Source organism: Gigantopelta aegis, chromosome 2 (genome assembly GCF_016097555.1).
Source record: "Gigantopelta aegis isolate Gae_Host chromosome 2, Gae_host_genome, whole genome shotgun sequence".
Classification (NCBI taxonomy): Eukaryota; Metazoa; Mollusca; class Gastropoda; order Neomphalida; family Peltospiridae; genus Gigantopelta; species Gigantopelta aegis.
In genome coordinates, this window is record NC_054700.1 from 43,296,685 (window position 1) to 43,311,330 (window position 14,646).

The 14,646-nt window shown below is 34.5% G+C and overlaps 2 protein-coding genes across 3 annotated transcripts in view; one reads left to right on the top strand and one right to left on the bottom strand.

Moving 5' to 3' along the window:
* Nucleotides 1-6,889, bottom strand: part of LOC121385968 (myotubularin-related protein 10-A-like) — a 45,986-nt gene extending 39,097 nt beyond the window's left edge. For both annotated transcript variants that reach the window (XM_041516773.1, XM_041516765.1), the window contains exons 1-2: nucleotides 6,773-6,889; nucleotides 4,141-4,203 (exon numbers count right to left, since the gene is read on the bottom strand). In XM_041516773.1, coding sequence (XP_041372707.1) covers nucleotides 4,141-4,203; nucleotides 6,773-6,844 — 135 coding nt within the window. In that variant the 5' untranslated portion in view covers nucleotides 6,845-6,889. The remainder of the gene's footprint in view (nucleotides 1-4,140; nucleotides 4,204-6,772) is intronic.
* Nucleotides 6,890-7,002: 113 nt separating this feature from the next.
* Nucleotides 7,003-14,646, top strand: part of LOC121385985 (spatacsin-like) — a 71,790-nt gene continuing 64,146 nt past the window's right edge. Inside the window, exons 1-5 of the mRNA XM_041516783.1 lie at nucleotides 7,003-7,213; nucleotides 8,109-8,275; nucleotides 9,605-9,829; nucleotides 12,280-12,865; nucleotides 13,604-13,727. Coding sequence (XP_041372717.1) covers nucleotides 9,796-9,829; nucleotides 12,280-12,865; nucleotides 13,604-13,727 — 744 coding nt within the window. The 5' untranslated portion in view covers nucleotides 7,003-7,213; nucleotides 8,109-8,275; nucleotides 9,605-9,795. The remainder of the gene's footprint in view (nucleotides 7,214-8,108; nucleotides 8,276-9,604; nucleotides 9,830-12,279; nucleotides 12,866-13,603; nucleotides 13,728-14,646) is intronic.

Below are 14,646 nucleotides of genomic sequence, written 5' to 3' on the forward strand. Positions count from 1 at the left end.
TTAGTTTTCAAAAAACAAACAATACCAATTTGAGATAAAATACTTGTACAATGACCCAGAATCAATTTGTTATTTGGACAATGAACATTGTTGAATCAGTTTATTCACTATACCATGTATTACTGAATTGGTTTTATGTTGTATACGAGATATTAAATTGTTGAATGGATTAGTTTTCAAAAAACAAACAATACCAATTTGAGATAAAATACTTGTACAATGACCCAGAATCAATTTGTTATTTGGACAGTGAACATTGTTGAATCAGTTTATTCACTATACCATGTATTACTGAATTGGTTTTATGTTGTATACGAGATATTAAATTGTTGAATGGGTTAGTTTTCCATGTACACACGTATGTAGCAGTAAATTACTAAGTCAGTTAATGTTGTGTACATAATTATGTTGTTGAATCAATATATTTTGTGTTTCAGATATATTTGTGTACCAGATAGTACTGAATCAGTTTAATTTGTGCACTTGATCAATTTTGTTTGTGAACCAGATATTGCTGAATCAGCAGAAATAAGGGGGAAAAAAAGAGTAAAGTTTGTTTTATTTAATGATGCCACTAGAGCACAGTGATTTTTTTATCTTAGCATCGGCTAATGGATGTCAAACATATGGTCATTCTGACACTGTTTTTTTTATAGAGGAAACCTACTGTCACCACATATGCTACTCTTTTACGACAGGCAGCAATGGATCTTTTATTTGCGCTTCCCACAGGCAGGATAGCACAAACCATGGCCTTTGTTGAACCAGTTATGGATCACTGGTCAGTGCAAGTGGTTTACACCTACCCACTGAGCCTTGCGGAGCACTCACTTAAGGTTTGGAGTCGGTATCTGGATTAAAAATCCCATGCCTCAACTGGGATCCGAACCCAGTACCTACCAGCATGTAGACCGATGGCCTAACCACGACGCCACTGAGGCCGGTCATTTATATCAGATACATATAACTTCACTTGAAATAAGTTTTAAAACATATATGAACTGTCACACACGAAAACCTACAACTTAGCATGACGTCAGAAACCGAGTAAATGCGGCTGTTTGCATTTGTTTGTTTTGAGGAATTTAGAAGATAACATCTTCTTCTTTATATGAAGATCAGTATGAAGTAAACATATATCTGTATGTACAATAGTGTTTGGTTACTATTTTGTATTTTGTACCTGAGAACATTGGTCGAGATCGTTAGCGATACCATCAGTACCCGGTACTTTGATACATATTTACAAGCATAGGGAGAAGTCCTATTTTTCGATATGGTATGCAAGTGTCACATGTTTTCGTAACATTATACATAACAAAGTTCAACAACTTTTCCAGAGTGCAACCCGATACGATCCTAATTTGATGTTTGGTCTAACTTATGAATATTGTATATAACTTCAGGCCTGTAGCCAGTATGATTAGCTGGGGGGGGGTCCCCAGATTTATATATATATAGAACCCCTTCCCAAACAATGAGATGACGCCAGTTACACTCGAGAATAATACACAAACTTTTGTTATATACCATAGCTCAAATTTGATATGTATCATTTTATTCCAAATACCGAACCAAATTTTAAATAACTTGGTGAAAAGAAATCCCGACAAGAATCCTGAATGTATTTATCTGTATAATGCTTTATAAATATTTAAATCACGTAAAATACAATAAATATCTGCATACATACACGCGCGCACACATTAATATTATTTCAGCCTATGTCCGATATTTATTGCGTACGAATCCAAACCGATGGTTTGTCGGGCGTTAACAACCAAATATTTTTGTTTATTTTGTGATAAGCAATAATTCACAAATGTCTTCAATAAGTCTTGTTGGATGTCGACAGAATTTTCGGGTTCCCTACTGATAGAACAATTAATCATGGAGATATTCACATTCCTATTGCGTGGCCTCCCATTATCTATGCCCCCCAACTTGTCCACAGGTCTATTTTTGCGAGATCTCACGTGAATTCGCGGTTTACGTCCTCAAGTTACCCTGCAATGGGCACATGCGCAGTGGAATGTGAAAATGGTCTATTCACTAAACTCTTGTAACTTTGCGATCTCGCAGTGCAATGCTAAAAGGCTTGCAAAGAGGATATGTTGTTGCCTAGCAGAGCCTAAGAGACCTTTGTTAATTAGGTCCCTGGATCCATATTCATAAATGTACTTAAGTGAATGTATGATACTTTTCTGTGTACTTTAAGTATGTATTTAGGTATCATACATTGACGTAAGTACGTTTATGAATACGAAGCCTGGACTATATCTTCAAACCAGTAGGTTATTTAAATACTACATATTAGGTCAACCTACTTATAATCATCAAAGAAAGATTTCAAAAGGCATTCCAGTATTTTATATACTTTTTTAATGAATAACTATTTTTTAAAATGGACTATATTAATGGTGGTGTGGTACATCTATAGTTGGGTCAATAAAAATTTAAAAAAATCATATTAATACATTAAGCCAAACAAAAGAATAGTTGTGGTTCTGATTACCCAATCGCTCTAGAAAAACTGATGTTAAATTGTTATCACCAACAAGCAGATTTAAAAAAAACAACTTTTGAACAATATTCATTGGAGAATTAAATTGTGTTCAGTTTGCTCGCTCAATATAAAATATTTCAGCATTTAAAAAAAGTTTATACAATGCCTACCTACCATAAATAATTTGCCTCAAAAAAAAGAAAAGAAAAAAAGAGAAGATTTGAGCCTACCTACCCTAAATATTTCTGGCTTATGTAATCGGAACCACACATATTATTATAAACTCAAAATTGGCTTTCAGTTAGAGTTATGGTTATTGTTAAGAGTTAGGATTAAAATTAGGATATAGGATTAGGATAGCAGATTCATGTTCTAAAATCCTATCATATATGAACAGGACAATGAATTTGTTTATTTCACTATTAAATGTGAATAGGACGCCTGCTAACACCAGTAACACTAGAGGAGGTAGCTGGTAGCTTGCCTTATGTGCAATGCATTGGACCTTTTTTCAACCATTCTAACCAGTGGCTCACAACTGGTACACCAATGTCCATGGTATGTACTGTCCTGCCTAAAAAAATACCCTGTTTCTCAATTTCTTCTCCAATAACCATATGTTGGATATGAAATAGCTGCAGTTTAAATGTTCTTTGATCAAATAAATATGGAATAGCTGTAGTTTAAAATATGCTGAGTAATAATTAAACAATTTTTTTCATTATTATTTTTTTTCTTTATCAAATAAATATTGCTTTCTTTTTATCCAAGTTATGTTTTTAAAAAGGCACACTGGAAAGTGGAATGTACACTATAAACATTGAGGGCAGGATACAAGAAATGAATTCTGCTACTAGTAAATGTACATTAAATACACACAGCAATAGTAACTGATATTACACTGTGCAGTTCCATATTTGGTACATTTGTTTACAACAAATGACTTTGACATTTGTATCCATTAGGCCATGTATGTCAGGAGCTGTTTAAGATCACCCACATCTTTACATATATATATAAAAAGCAATATCTATTTTTCAATTTTCAAATTTGAATTTTTGTTTTTCAACAGTATTCTACATTTGTAAGATAGTTAAATACTTGTTTAAAATGTTTAATCTAGATTCAGAACATAATCATGGGATTTTAATGCATGCTATTATACTATATAATACAGAAAAATACTATACAAAGTCAAATGTTTAACGTATTGTTGTATTTGGCATGCACTGTAACCTAATTTCAGATCTCAATAGACCCTAACACAGAATTAATTATACATGGCCTGATTAACTAACTATGCCAATAACAGTTGGTGGGCAGAGGGCATTAACAAAACAATAAATAAATAAAACAAATAATTAAAAATAATAATTTAAAAAAAAGAAAAGAAAGAAAGAAAAAAAAGAAATCATGCTCTATGGAGTGCATTCAATTAATAATGCATAACATACAATATATACACCATATACCCAGCGCTGTAACCGTTCACTGGTTACGAAGCTCCATTTACAGAAAGAGATACCAGACTATGTACAGATGTACCAAGATGAAGTCTAGGTTATGTTTTAGGCACAGCTATGTAAGAAGCAGATGGACTGCCACAGCAGACACGAGCATGCGGTAATACTTACAAATTCGTCTTCCTCAACTCCCTCTTCTGATTTAGAGTCATCATCAATATATGACTTAAAGGTCTGGAAACCCAAACACACCAGAACCTCAACAACTCATGACAATGTATACAGAATTATCAAACTCCCATTGAATGGTTCATAATCTTTATTATTGCATTATTATTACCTAATTAACTGCATATATAGCATTTAACAAAACCTACAAAAACAAAATGTTACGGGCAGACATTGTCTTTTAAGGGGTGCTATATCACCAGGGTTTTATTTAGAAAGCTCAAATTTGACTTGACGCCCATGGCTTTGACTATGGGAATTTTAGTGTTGTTTTACCCAAAATTGGAATTTTGCAGTTTCATTTCAAAAACATCTTATTCAGCTAAATTAGAATTTAAAAGAGTAATATTATACATGCACTTGTATTTGTTCAAATTAACATAACTATTTTGAATTATGAATTCTTATAGGGAGGGAAGGTGACCGTGTATTCAGGGGTCGAATTTTACGCTATTCTGCAAATAGTAATTATAACAGGAAATATAAACTTGATAAATGTCCATTAACCTAAAGTACAGGACATAAAGCCTATAATTTATGATTTAACCTAACTATACATAAAAAAGTAACATATTACCACACACTATTCTTATTTCGATGCCTGAGAGTATGTGCTCAAGTGGAAATTAATTCATGACAATTTGAGTAACTGTTAAAATTTACAGTGGTAATCATATTTAACACCATAAACACTTTGGAGAACTGCAGGTTTTAAGATACTTGAAAACAAAATTTTGATCCATATTTGTATATTTACAGTATTTGATTCTTTAAGAATTAATATTAAAAATGCATTAACATAGATTGCTTTAATCCAAGATGCCAGGCACTAGGAGTTAACAAAGTTATACATATAAGCATGCTTTATGGTCATTTAATTTTTAATTTAAAAAAAAAAATTAAAAACAGTGATTATTCATGACATGTCCTATTACAAGTATTAGAAATTAATAACATATTATAATTAATTTATACACATCTATATACAGTAAAATACTCTTATAACGAACTGCAAGGGACCAGGAACATCAGTAGTTCGATGTAAACATTTACAGAATTAAGTGAGCCATTTTCATTCAGGAAGTTGGCAATTTTGGATTTTTCAAATTTAAACACCATAAACACAAGAATTAGTAGGGTGTTTTTTATAATATTTTATTTATGATCACCAATAGAAGCAAATATGCAAATAAATACAGCATGTTGAATCAAATGAGTGTTCAGTCGGTCACATTTTTAAACAAAGTTGCTTATTTTTGTCTGCTTAGTGAGCATTGGTCTCGCAGCCTGCAGGGCTGTAGTGATGTAGACAATTGAATGAAACGCAGCCTGCAGGGCTGTAGTGATGTAGGCAATTGAATGAAACGCAGGCATAGCTACATCAACTTTATTTTGGAAAACAGTGTTATCGTGTCCGTCATGATTGTACATCTACCGAATACTGTGTCAGTCATATTGTTGGATACTGGCACTTAAACAAGCACCCAATAGTAGTGAATTGAGAACCGACTGATGCTACTGATTGATAAGATACAAAACAATTATGATCGGTTTGCTGTATATGCACTAATTTGCACTGAAATTCACAATGTTGACAAAAAATTGGTTCGTTTTAACAGTTAAGTCGCTATACATAGTTCGTTCTATACATTAAAATGTATAATATCACTAATATATAGGGGGGAAAATTGGGACTTTACAATCAGTTCGTTCTAACCGGTAGTTTGTTATAAGCGTGTTCGTTCTAAAAGTACTTTACTGTAGTATAAATTTAGAGTGTTAAACAGCACAAAAATATCAAAATTACTCAATGTCCACAATATAAATATACACGGATTTTTTTAATAATGATATGAGTGACTGTCCTTAAATAACCAAATATTGCTCCACTATAATAAAAACTTTGAGTTTGAAAGGTGATACCAAATGTTTTGTTTTAAAGAATACACTTTCCAATACAGTTATGTATATTACATAATGATCATATTATACCATGATTAAATACATAAAATGATATATGAATGCATTAAAAAAAGAAGTAAATTAAAAAATATAAAAAAATCTTGTTTTCCTTCCAAATAAATAAATAAATTTATGTTTAAAAAGAAAGAAAGAAAAAGATTGCTATTCACACAAGGAATCAACCATTAACAACTTAGTTCACAGATTGATTGATTAATCATTCATTTATTATGCAATCGGTCCCCTGTGTTCCAGTAGCAATAACATGTCATGGCTGTAAGTACTGAAAGGTGTGTTATGACGTTTATTAATCGCAAGGGGGCGGGGCACTTAAAAATACCTTTCGATGTCACATGAATGAACCGATGTAATAACACTGTCGTCCTTATACAAATCAAATAAACCCAAAAAACCGAAACAAGCCCAGCAGACGAAGCGGCTAGTATTAGCGGAGCGATTCTCCAACAATATAATAAATTAAAAAAAAACTTGTAAAGTTGAAAACCATCGACTTATAATCATAATGATAAAAAGAACAGTGAGCAACCAAACGAACTTTGTAGTTTACTATACACTTTTTACCACGATGTTAGTACACGCATTTTTTACCTACCGCTTTTCCCTTTTCTTTCATCTCCACTTCATACTGATTCAAGTATGATTTAAATCGCCCATGGCCTGACATTTTGTAAGTTTGTTAAGTACGATACTTCCACATTCTCGACATTTTGTTATACAATAACTTCCGCTTTCTTGATAGTCTCGGTCACAAAAAGACTACTATCGAGACTATTTTTATTTTATCTGTCATGTGACATGACAAAATGGCGACCGATCGTGAAAGTGCTTTTCCTGTTTTTGAAAATTCTTGTTTACAGTGTCGAGTCTATAGAATTAGAAACAAACTTCAATTGCAAAACACGCAACAGATTTATTGTTCTCCAAATTTTAATTGGCTAACATTACATTATCACGACAATACCTTGTTTTTATGGCAAATTGTCGGTAACGTTTTACATGATGATAATAATTGTAAAATAGATAATACGACAAGGTGAGTTTATATACACAGCATTCACGTAGGGTTTTCCCGTAGGGACTGTCAGTCAAGCTAACTTGAGGGATATAAATAAACGTTCTGCAAGTGACAAAGCTTCTCTTCCCTAAAATGACATGGCTATGAGTATGACCTCACCCAAATGCCAATGATTTGGCTCAATGTCCAGGCCTAAACTTCATTATCATGCTAGCGAAATGAGCCTTTTTTTTTCATTGAAAGTCCGCTCAAGTCGCTAAGTTATTAGTAGTAGTGAGAAGTCGAAGTTGCCGTAATATTCTGGACCAAATCCAATTTCAAAAACAGATGTCAAGACCCTGACTTGTTTATTATCATAGCTCACTTGACACCTTGTTGCTGTATGTCGGCCACTTTGGCGCCTTGAGTAACGGAAAATGGTTTCTGTGCACGTGCACTGTAATGTACGATTGATTTGATCAAATGTTTCACCTTGTTCAATTTATTATCAAAATGAACCAACAAATGTTAATACTCATGCCAGTTTCTGTTGTGAAGATATTAAATACATGTCGTAGTCTAATGTTGACATTCTTCAGATACTCCCATAAACCAGGCTATTGTTTGTTTTAAAGTGATGTGTCGTACCGTGTGCTGTGACCAGTTGAGCAGTGTTAATCCTCGGCCACATTAATTTCAGTAATGCCAGAAAATACTAATTAAACATTAATTTTAACATATCAGCATATTATCAACTACTTAATAATATCACATTTTTAATGAAACATACAACTGTTTTGTTTAAATTTTATTAACGGAAGTAGTATTTTATATTGAAATATTACAATTAGAACTGAGTGTAAAATTCTGAATTGTTTCGATTGAACGTTAAAATGGACGAAATATTACAAAATGTAAATAATTTTACTTTCAGTTTCTGCTGGAAAAAAAGACCTCAGATCTCTACAGATGAAAGGAATATCACCTGTTTTGCTGCAGTAATAAAAGATGAACTTATTGAGTATAACATCACCAAGCATGGACCAGCAATTTGGAATCAGCTGTCTCTCAGTATCTTGAGGGACAAACTCGAAGAGAAAGGTACACAGTTAAATGCATTCATTTCATCCATCCATCCAATCATCTATCCATACTACCATCCATCTGTCTATCCATGCGTCCATCTATCAAGCCATCCATCTTTCCAAACTCACCCATCCATCCATTTATCTTTCCATTCGTTTATCCATTGATTGATGCATCCATTCATTCATCCAACTTTACCAAAGACCCCTTTATCCATCCATCCACCCATAGTGTATTTTCTTTACGGTCTCCCAAAGAAATTTTACCTTTAAAAGAGAAGATTTGGTCTCATGCTTAACTTTAATGTCTAGACTCAAGGCTTTAATAAAGTCTTCTCAATGGAAGGATCTAAGATGGACCAAAACGATTATTTGCAATTTAATCAGAAAATTTGCAGTGAAATAATAAATTCCAATTATGGTTGCAGATCTACAAATAGGGAGGCATTTTCTAATTAGCTTTTTGGTAAATTATTAAAGAAACATTTTCATCAAATTCAAGTTTAATTCACATTTGTCAATTTGGTGAATAACAGCTTAAACTCTGATATAGTTAAAGTCTGGGAATTTTGTTAAAGTCTGGAGTCTGGACTTTTAAAAGTTTTGTCTGGCCAGAAAATTCCTGTAATTTAATTTGGACTAGTATCACTATGTCAGTTACTATAATTGAACTTGAAACGTGTGGGTTCCTACTGAAATAGGAAAACTGCTTTTGTGGGACTAGGGTAGTCAAAGACACTTCCCATTATGTCTAAAATGAGCAGCTTACACCCCATTTTTTTCTGATTTCCTAGAAGGGTGAGGGAAGGTAGTTGTTATATCCTAGGTGGTGGGGTCTCCACGAGTCCAAAATATTGGACTCAAGTACTCGAGGGTCAAATTCGACCCAGACCCGAGTACCCGACACTTACACTAGATGATAATGAGACTAAGGAATAAAGTAAAATACCATTATGCATCTTCATTTCAGCGTTGAACTTGAATTCCAAACCATGCCATTTTACTGCATAATGTTCAGTATTATGACCGATGGACCAGATTAAAAGGAGAAACTAGCGCATAAGCATATAATTATTGTGTAACTTGTATTGCTGATTAGTTAACTGTTGAAGTTAATGTCCTACATTATCTCACTTGTACGGATACTCGATTCTTGTGAACGGACTCGAGTCTTGCTAGACTCAGCCTGTGCCTGAGTACTCGAGTGCTCGTGGAGACCGTACTAGGAGGTGTATATATGTTGACTGAAACACACTGCCTGTAGCAGTTATAATTACAGCCACATTGTTATCTATGTGATTTGGTTTGGTGCCATTAAATATCCAGTTTATTTGATTATTTTCAGGTGTTACATCATGTGAAGATGTCCGTCTGTTGGCCAGTTCTGCTGACTGTTATTTGTTTCTCATCAGTTCATCGGTGTTTGTGTCTGCCAGGTTTCAAAAAAATTCCTGTGATGTCATTGTTATTACCAGAATTTCAAAAAACAAAACGAAAGAAAATTGCTTCCCATTGTTTCAGATTTTTCAGCACCAGATGGCAGTGCTAGATACTACTGCCAACACAATATGTATCCTTTTACTGTGATATGGTTCATATGTACGTATTGTGATTTTTTAGATTATTGTTGTATGAACAGTGATGGTTGTGATATTTCTTTTCAACATTACCTTTCCTCAACAAGTGCACCTCCCCCCATGCAAGTGGTCTGGTCTGAACATCCCAACAGTATGGGATGGCCTAAAATTGTGATAGTTTTATCATTTGGACAAAACAATGAACCAGCCATCAGAATTACTGGCAAATAAAACCATTCTTTATTTTTATCCCATGGTTGGATAATTATTAAATTGTGATTCTATGTATGTAATATCGCACATGGTAACTTACTGGCCCGAATCCAAAAACTACTGGCCACGGACATCAGGCTACCATATTCTAGAATCTCTGTATTTTGTGAATCTTTAGATTGCTAATAATTTTGTTTATTCCTTTGACTTTCATCATAGCAAAACAAAAATATGTTTTAGTCTAAATTGCTTTCTATTTTTAATCATGTTTGTGCAATTGTTCCCAGGCATAAGTGTAAGTACTCTCTTACTGAAAAAATACAGCGGTAGTTCTTTTGTATTTACTTTTACTGTACATAAGCCAGCACATTACTATGGCCTAGATCTGGAAACCACCACCACCTACCCCAACCTGATTTGGTCACCAAGTTGATCAACCTCAGGCAAGCACTCTGCCTCAAATACCATTGGCTAAAAAAGGTTTTGATCATGCATGTAGATTGGAAAACTTAGCAAAACGTTTATTCATACTTGGTGGTGGTGTTCACCAAATACTGATTAAAGCTGAATTTGGTGAATATATTTAATTAAACTGATGATCAAAAGAAAGTATACCAATTATTTTTTCAAAGTATTAAAAACAACACAAAACACCAGTTGATGCAAATGTTATATTTTGAAAGTATAATAATTTGGCGATATATAAACACGAGTATACTCAATAAAACCCATAAAATGATAATATCACAGTTCATAACAGCACTAGGGGTGAAATGTGCGATTTCATAAAGGACCACTCATAACGAAGGTGAATAAATTTGACCACAAAGAACATGTTTCAATAGCGTGTATGTCCACCATGTGCAACTTCAAGTATGCAAGCATGGACCCGACGTCGGACAGATTTCCGTCAATGACAATACGGTCTGTCCGCTGTTGTTCACAGATACCGCCCCAAACCATCACAGATCCACCACCAAACAGTTCATTCTCCTGAACACAGCACGGAGCTGTTCTCTCTCCTGCACATCGGTATATCCGAGTCCTGCCATCAGCTCTGAGTAACTGGAACCTGCTCTCATCAGAAAAGAGTACACGTTGCCAGTTCCGATGTTGCCAATGTTGAAACTGACATGCCCAACGTAAACGTTGAAGTCGATGTTGCCTCGTCAATGTCATCCCTCTGAATGGTCGATAGGCCCTGATACCATGCTGTCGTAGTCGATGACGTACAGTGTGATGACTGATGACATGTCCAAGGCCAGTCGCTGCAAATGACGTCATAGTGAGGAATCTGTTACGTAAGTGTAAGATGCGGAGATGGCGGTCCTCGTTGGCTGTTGTGACGCGGGGTCTTCCACTTCATGGTCTGTCTGCAGTCCTGCCAGTCACCCTGTAACGCTGTATCAACCTGGTGATCGTCAATTTTGTGCAATTCAAGATTCTTGCCACATGGGCATAACTCGCACCCAACTGCACCATACCAATAGCTCTCTCTCTCTTTCTTCAGCAGTTAGCCTTGCCATGTTCTCTGGTGTTTTACTGTTGACTGAGGCATGTTCTAAGCAATGGCACCCTTTTTTACACCTTTATGTGCACGAGTATCATGTTTCTCGTGCAGTATAAATTTGATGAATAAACTCATTTTGCACGTGTGGCATCGCCCAAACGCAGTAATGTGTGACTATTCGTCATTGATTGCATTATAACGAAAAATACTGGAACCTATCTAACCTTCCATGAACGTGTATTGTGTTTGTTTATAATAAAAATAATTGGTATACTTTCTTTTGATTGTCAGTTTATTTATTCACTAAATAGCTAATTCGAAAAATCATATGCCCTTTGTAGATCAACTGCCATTCTGTCTGTTTTGCTAATTGAAATGTTAATTTGGCTACTGATTTTGTAATAAACTTAACCAGATTGCTATTAATGATTTAGATTTAGTTAAAATGTAATGAAAAAGTATTTATTATTTACTGTATATGGCATATAAAAGATCCCTTGCTGCTAATGGAAAAATGAAGTGGGTTTCCTTTAAGACTATATGTCATGTTTGACATCCAATAGCCAATGATTAATACATTGATGTGCTCTTGTGATTCCATTAAACAAAAGAAACTTTAACTTTATATGGTTCCATTTGAATGAGACACACTCAAGAATTTACAGGGTTTTTATTTTCTTTTTGCATGAAATGTGTCGATTTCCTTAACAATTGCAATAGCTTTGTGGGAAATTGTCAGTGGTCACCTTATTTATCAGATTGATTTGAGTCATACCAAAGTGGATCTGTGCAACATCGCTTGCTGGAATCTGTCGCACGATGTGCAAAAACTAGTACTTGTGTCCTCTGATTGGATGATGCATGTGGTGTGTCTGCCGGCATACATTCAATCATATCCTAGAAGCTTGATGATTGGCAGTCACATGCCCAGGGAGCAGTTGTGTTACAAAAACTTACATACTTGTCAAACTGGTGATGTTGTGTGGAGGGAGAAATTAGCTTACACTGGTGGAGTGGAATCACTGGTATCAAACAGACGGCAAAAGAACCAAGGGAGACAATCCGATGGATATGGCAGGAGAAAAGTGTCAGGTTTTAAGAAAAACATGTCATCACCAGTTAAAGCTGACACAGAATCTGATACTGTGATAGAAACATTTGAACTTCCAGTGTCTTTGTCAGGGCACACAGTAGGCAATATGGTGGTTGGTGAATACATTGTTGCTATGGAACTACTTTCATCTGACAGCAGTAACAAGGCCCTGTGTCTTGTAGATATGACTAGTGGAAAGAATATGTTTCAAAGGTACATGATTAGATCAGGACAAGAGTTTACCATTCTTATATCCAAATATGATTCAGACATGCTTCTTTTAAAAAAAATTAAGGTTTAAAATTTTTAATGAATGTTTGTTTTTAATTATAAGTAAAAGGAATAGTTAAACATATGGTCCAGGGATCACTTTTCTGAGACCATCTTGCTAAGTAATTAATACAGATTTTCATTAGTCGCTACCATTCCAACCAGAGAGGACTATAGATATGGTCTCCATCCTTCTGTCTGTCTGTCTGTCTGTCTTTTTCACATATAGTTTTCTGAATGTTTTTTTTTTTATAATGGTCAAAGATATGGAGGTGAAAAAAAATAAAAGAAAAAAAAATGATATGGAGGTGATGTTTTAAACATAGCTTTATCATTTAGAGTTGCAAACAAACTTTGAGTTTACAAGCATTTAGCCATTTTTGACAGAGTTATGGCCAGATCAAGTTTGACTTTAATGAGAATTTATTCAAGAGCCATAAGTTTGTCAGATTTGGGAAACATCCATTTCTGATAGTTATTAATTGAAACTTTATCACAAATAATTTGGAATGCAGTGTAATGTAGGATCTTCTCCAGGTAACAAAAAAGGTGTTTTTTCATACTCGGGTTTCCCATTGCTAGTTATGGTCTCGATGTTTAATAATAGAAAATTTAGAAAATAATGCATTAATGAACAAGGATGCCTCCACTTTAGATGCTAAATTATTGTTTTATTTCCAGTTTACTGAGCAATCAGCACATAGTTTTATCAAGTGACAGCAGTTACCCTCACATGATCATCTCTGAGCAGTTTCTTTTCCATGTGATTCAGCCGGGATTTGAGCAAGAAGATCTAGTCAGCAAGGTAATTTCTCATTCCAGCCAGTGCTCCATGAGTGGAATATCAAAAGCGGTGGTGTACCATCTTGTCTATGGGATGGTGCATGTAAGAGATCCCTTGCTACTGATGGATAAAAGTAGTGGGTTTCCTTTCTAAGACTACATGTATATGTAAAAGCTTACCAAATAATTGACATCCAACAGCTGATGATGAGTGTGTGCTGTTGGTGTCATTAAACCAAACAAACTTTATCTTTACCAGTCTATATCCCAATCACTCGGCCATTGTACAATTGTTTTTTGTCTGACCTGTAGCTTAATATATTGTGTTTAGCTCCATTTCTCACTAACCATAAGTCCTAGATCAATGAAAATTGGTTTAAAATTGCACCTATGGATGTTCATCACAATGTGTATGATAAATTTGTTTTAAAAATTAAATACTACTACTGTCTTTTTTTAAAAACATGCATTGAGATGAAGGTCTATGGATGCAGCTGTCACCGATATTGAATACGTTTATGGTGGGTAAGACCATTTAATTCTGTGGAATTCTTGTTAAATATTAAAAACTGCTATAATTATGGCTGTTCACAGCAGGGCTTCTAGAATGTTTTTAAAATCCACTAGCCATGGGATCAGTGATTAACATTTTTTACTAGCCATGGTTAAAAATTCACTAGCCCTACTTTACTGTAAGTTAATAAATTTTACTAAATAATAGTAATAATCAGGTATGTCACCTAAAGAGTGAGATATATCTCAAACTGTACCCTTTTAAAATAAAACAAAACTTGACAAAAGTAGGCCTTGCAAAATCAACATTCTACCAGCCTCAGTGGTTTAGTGGTTAAGCCATCAGACATAAGCTTAAGGCTGGTAGGTGTTGGGTTCGCCTCCCGGTACCAGCTCCCACCTAGTTTAATGACTCAGTGGGTAGGTAG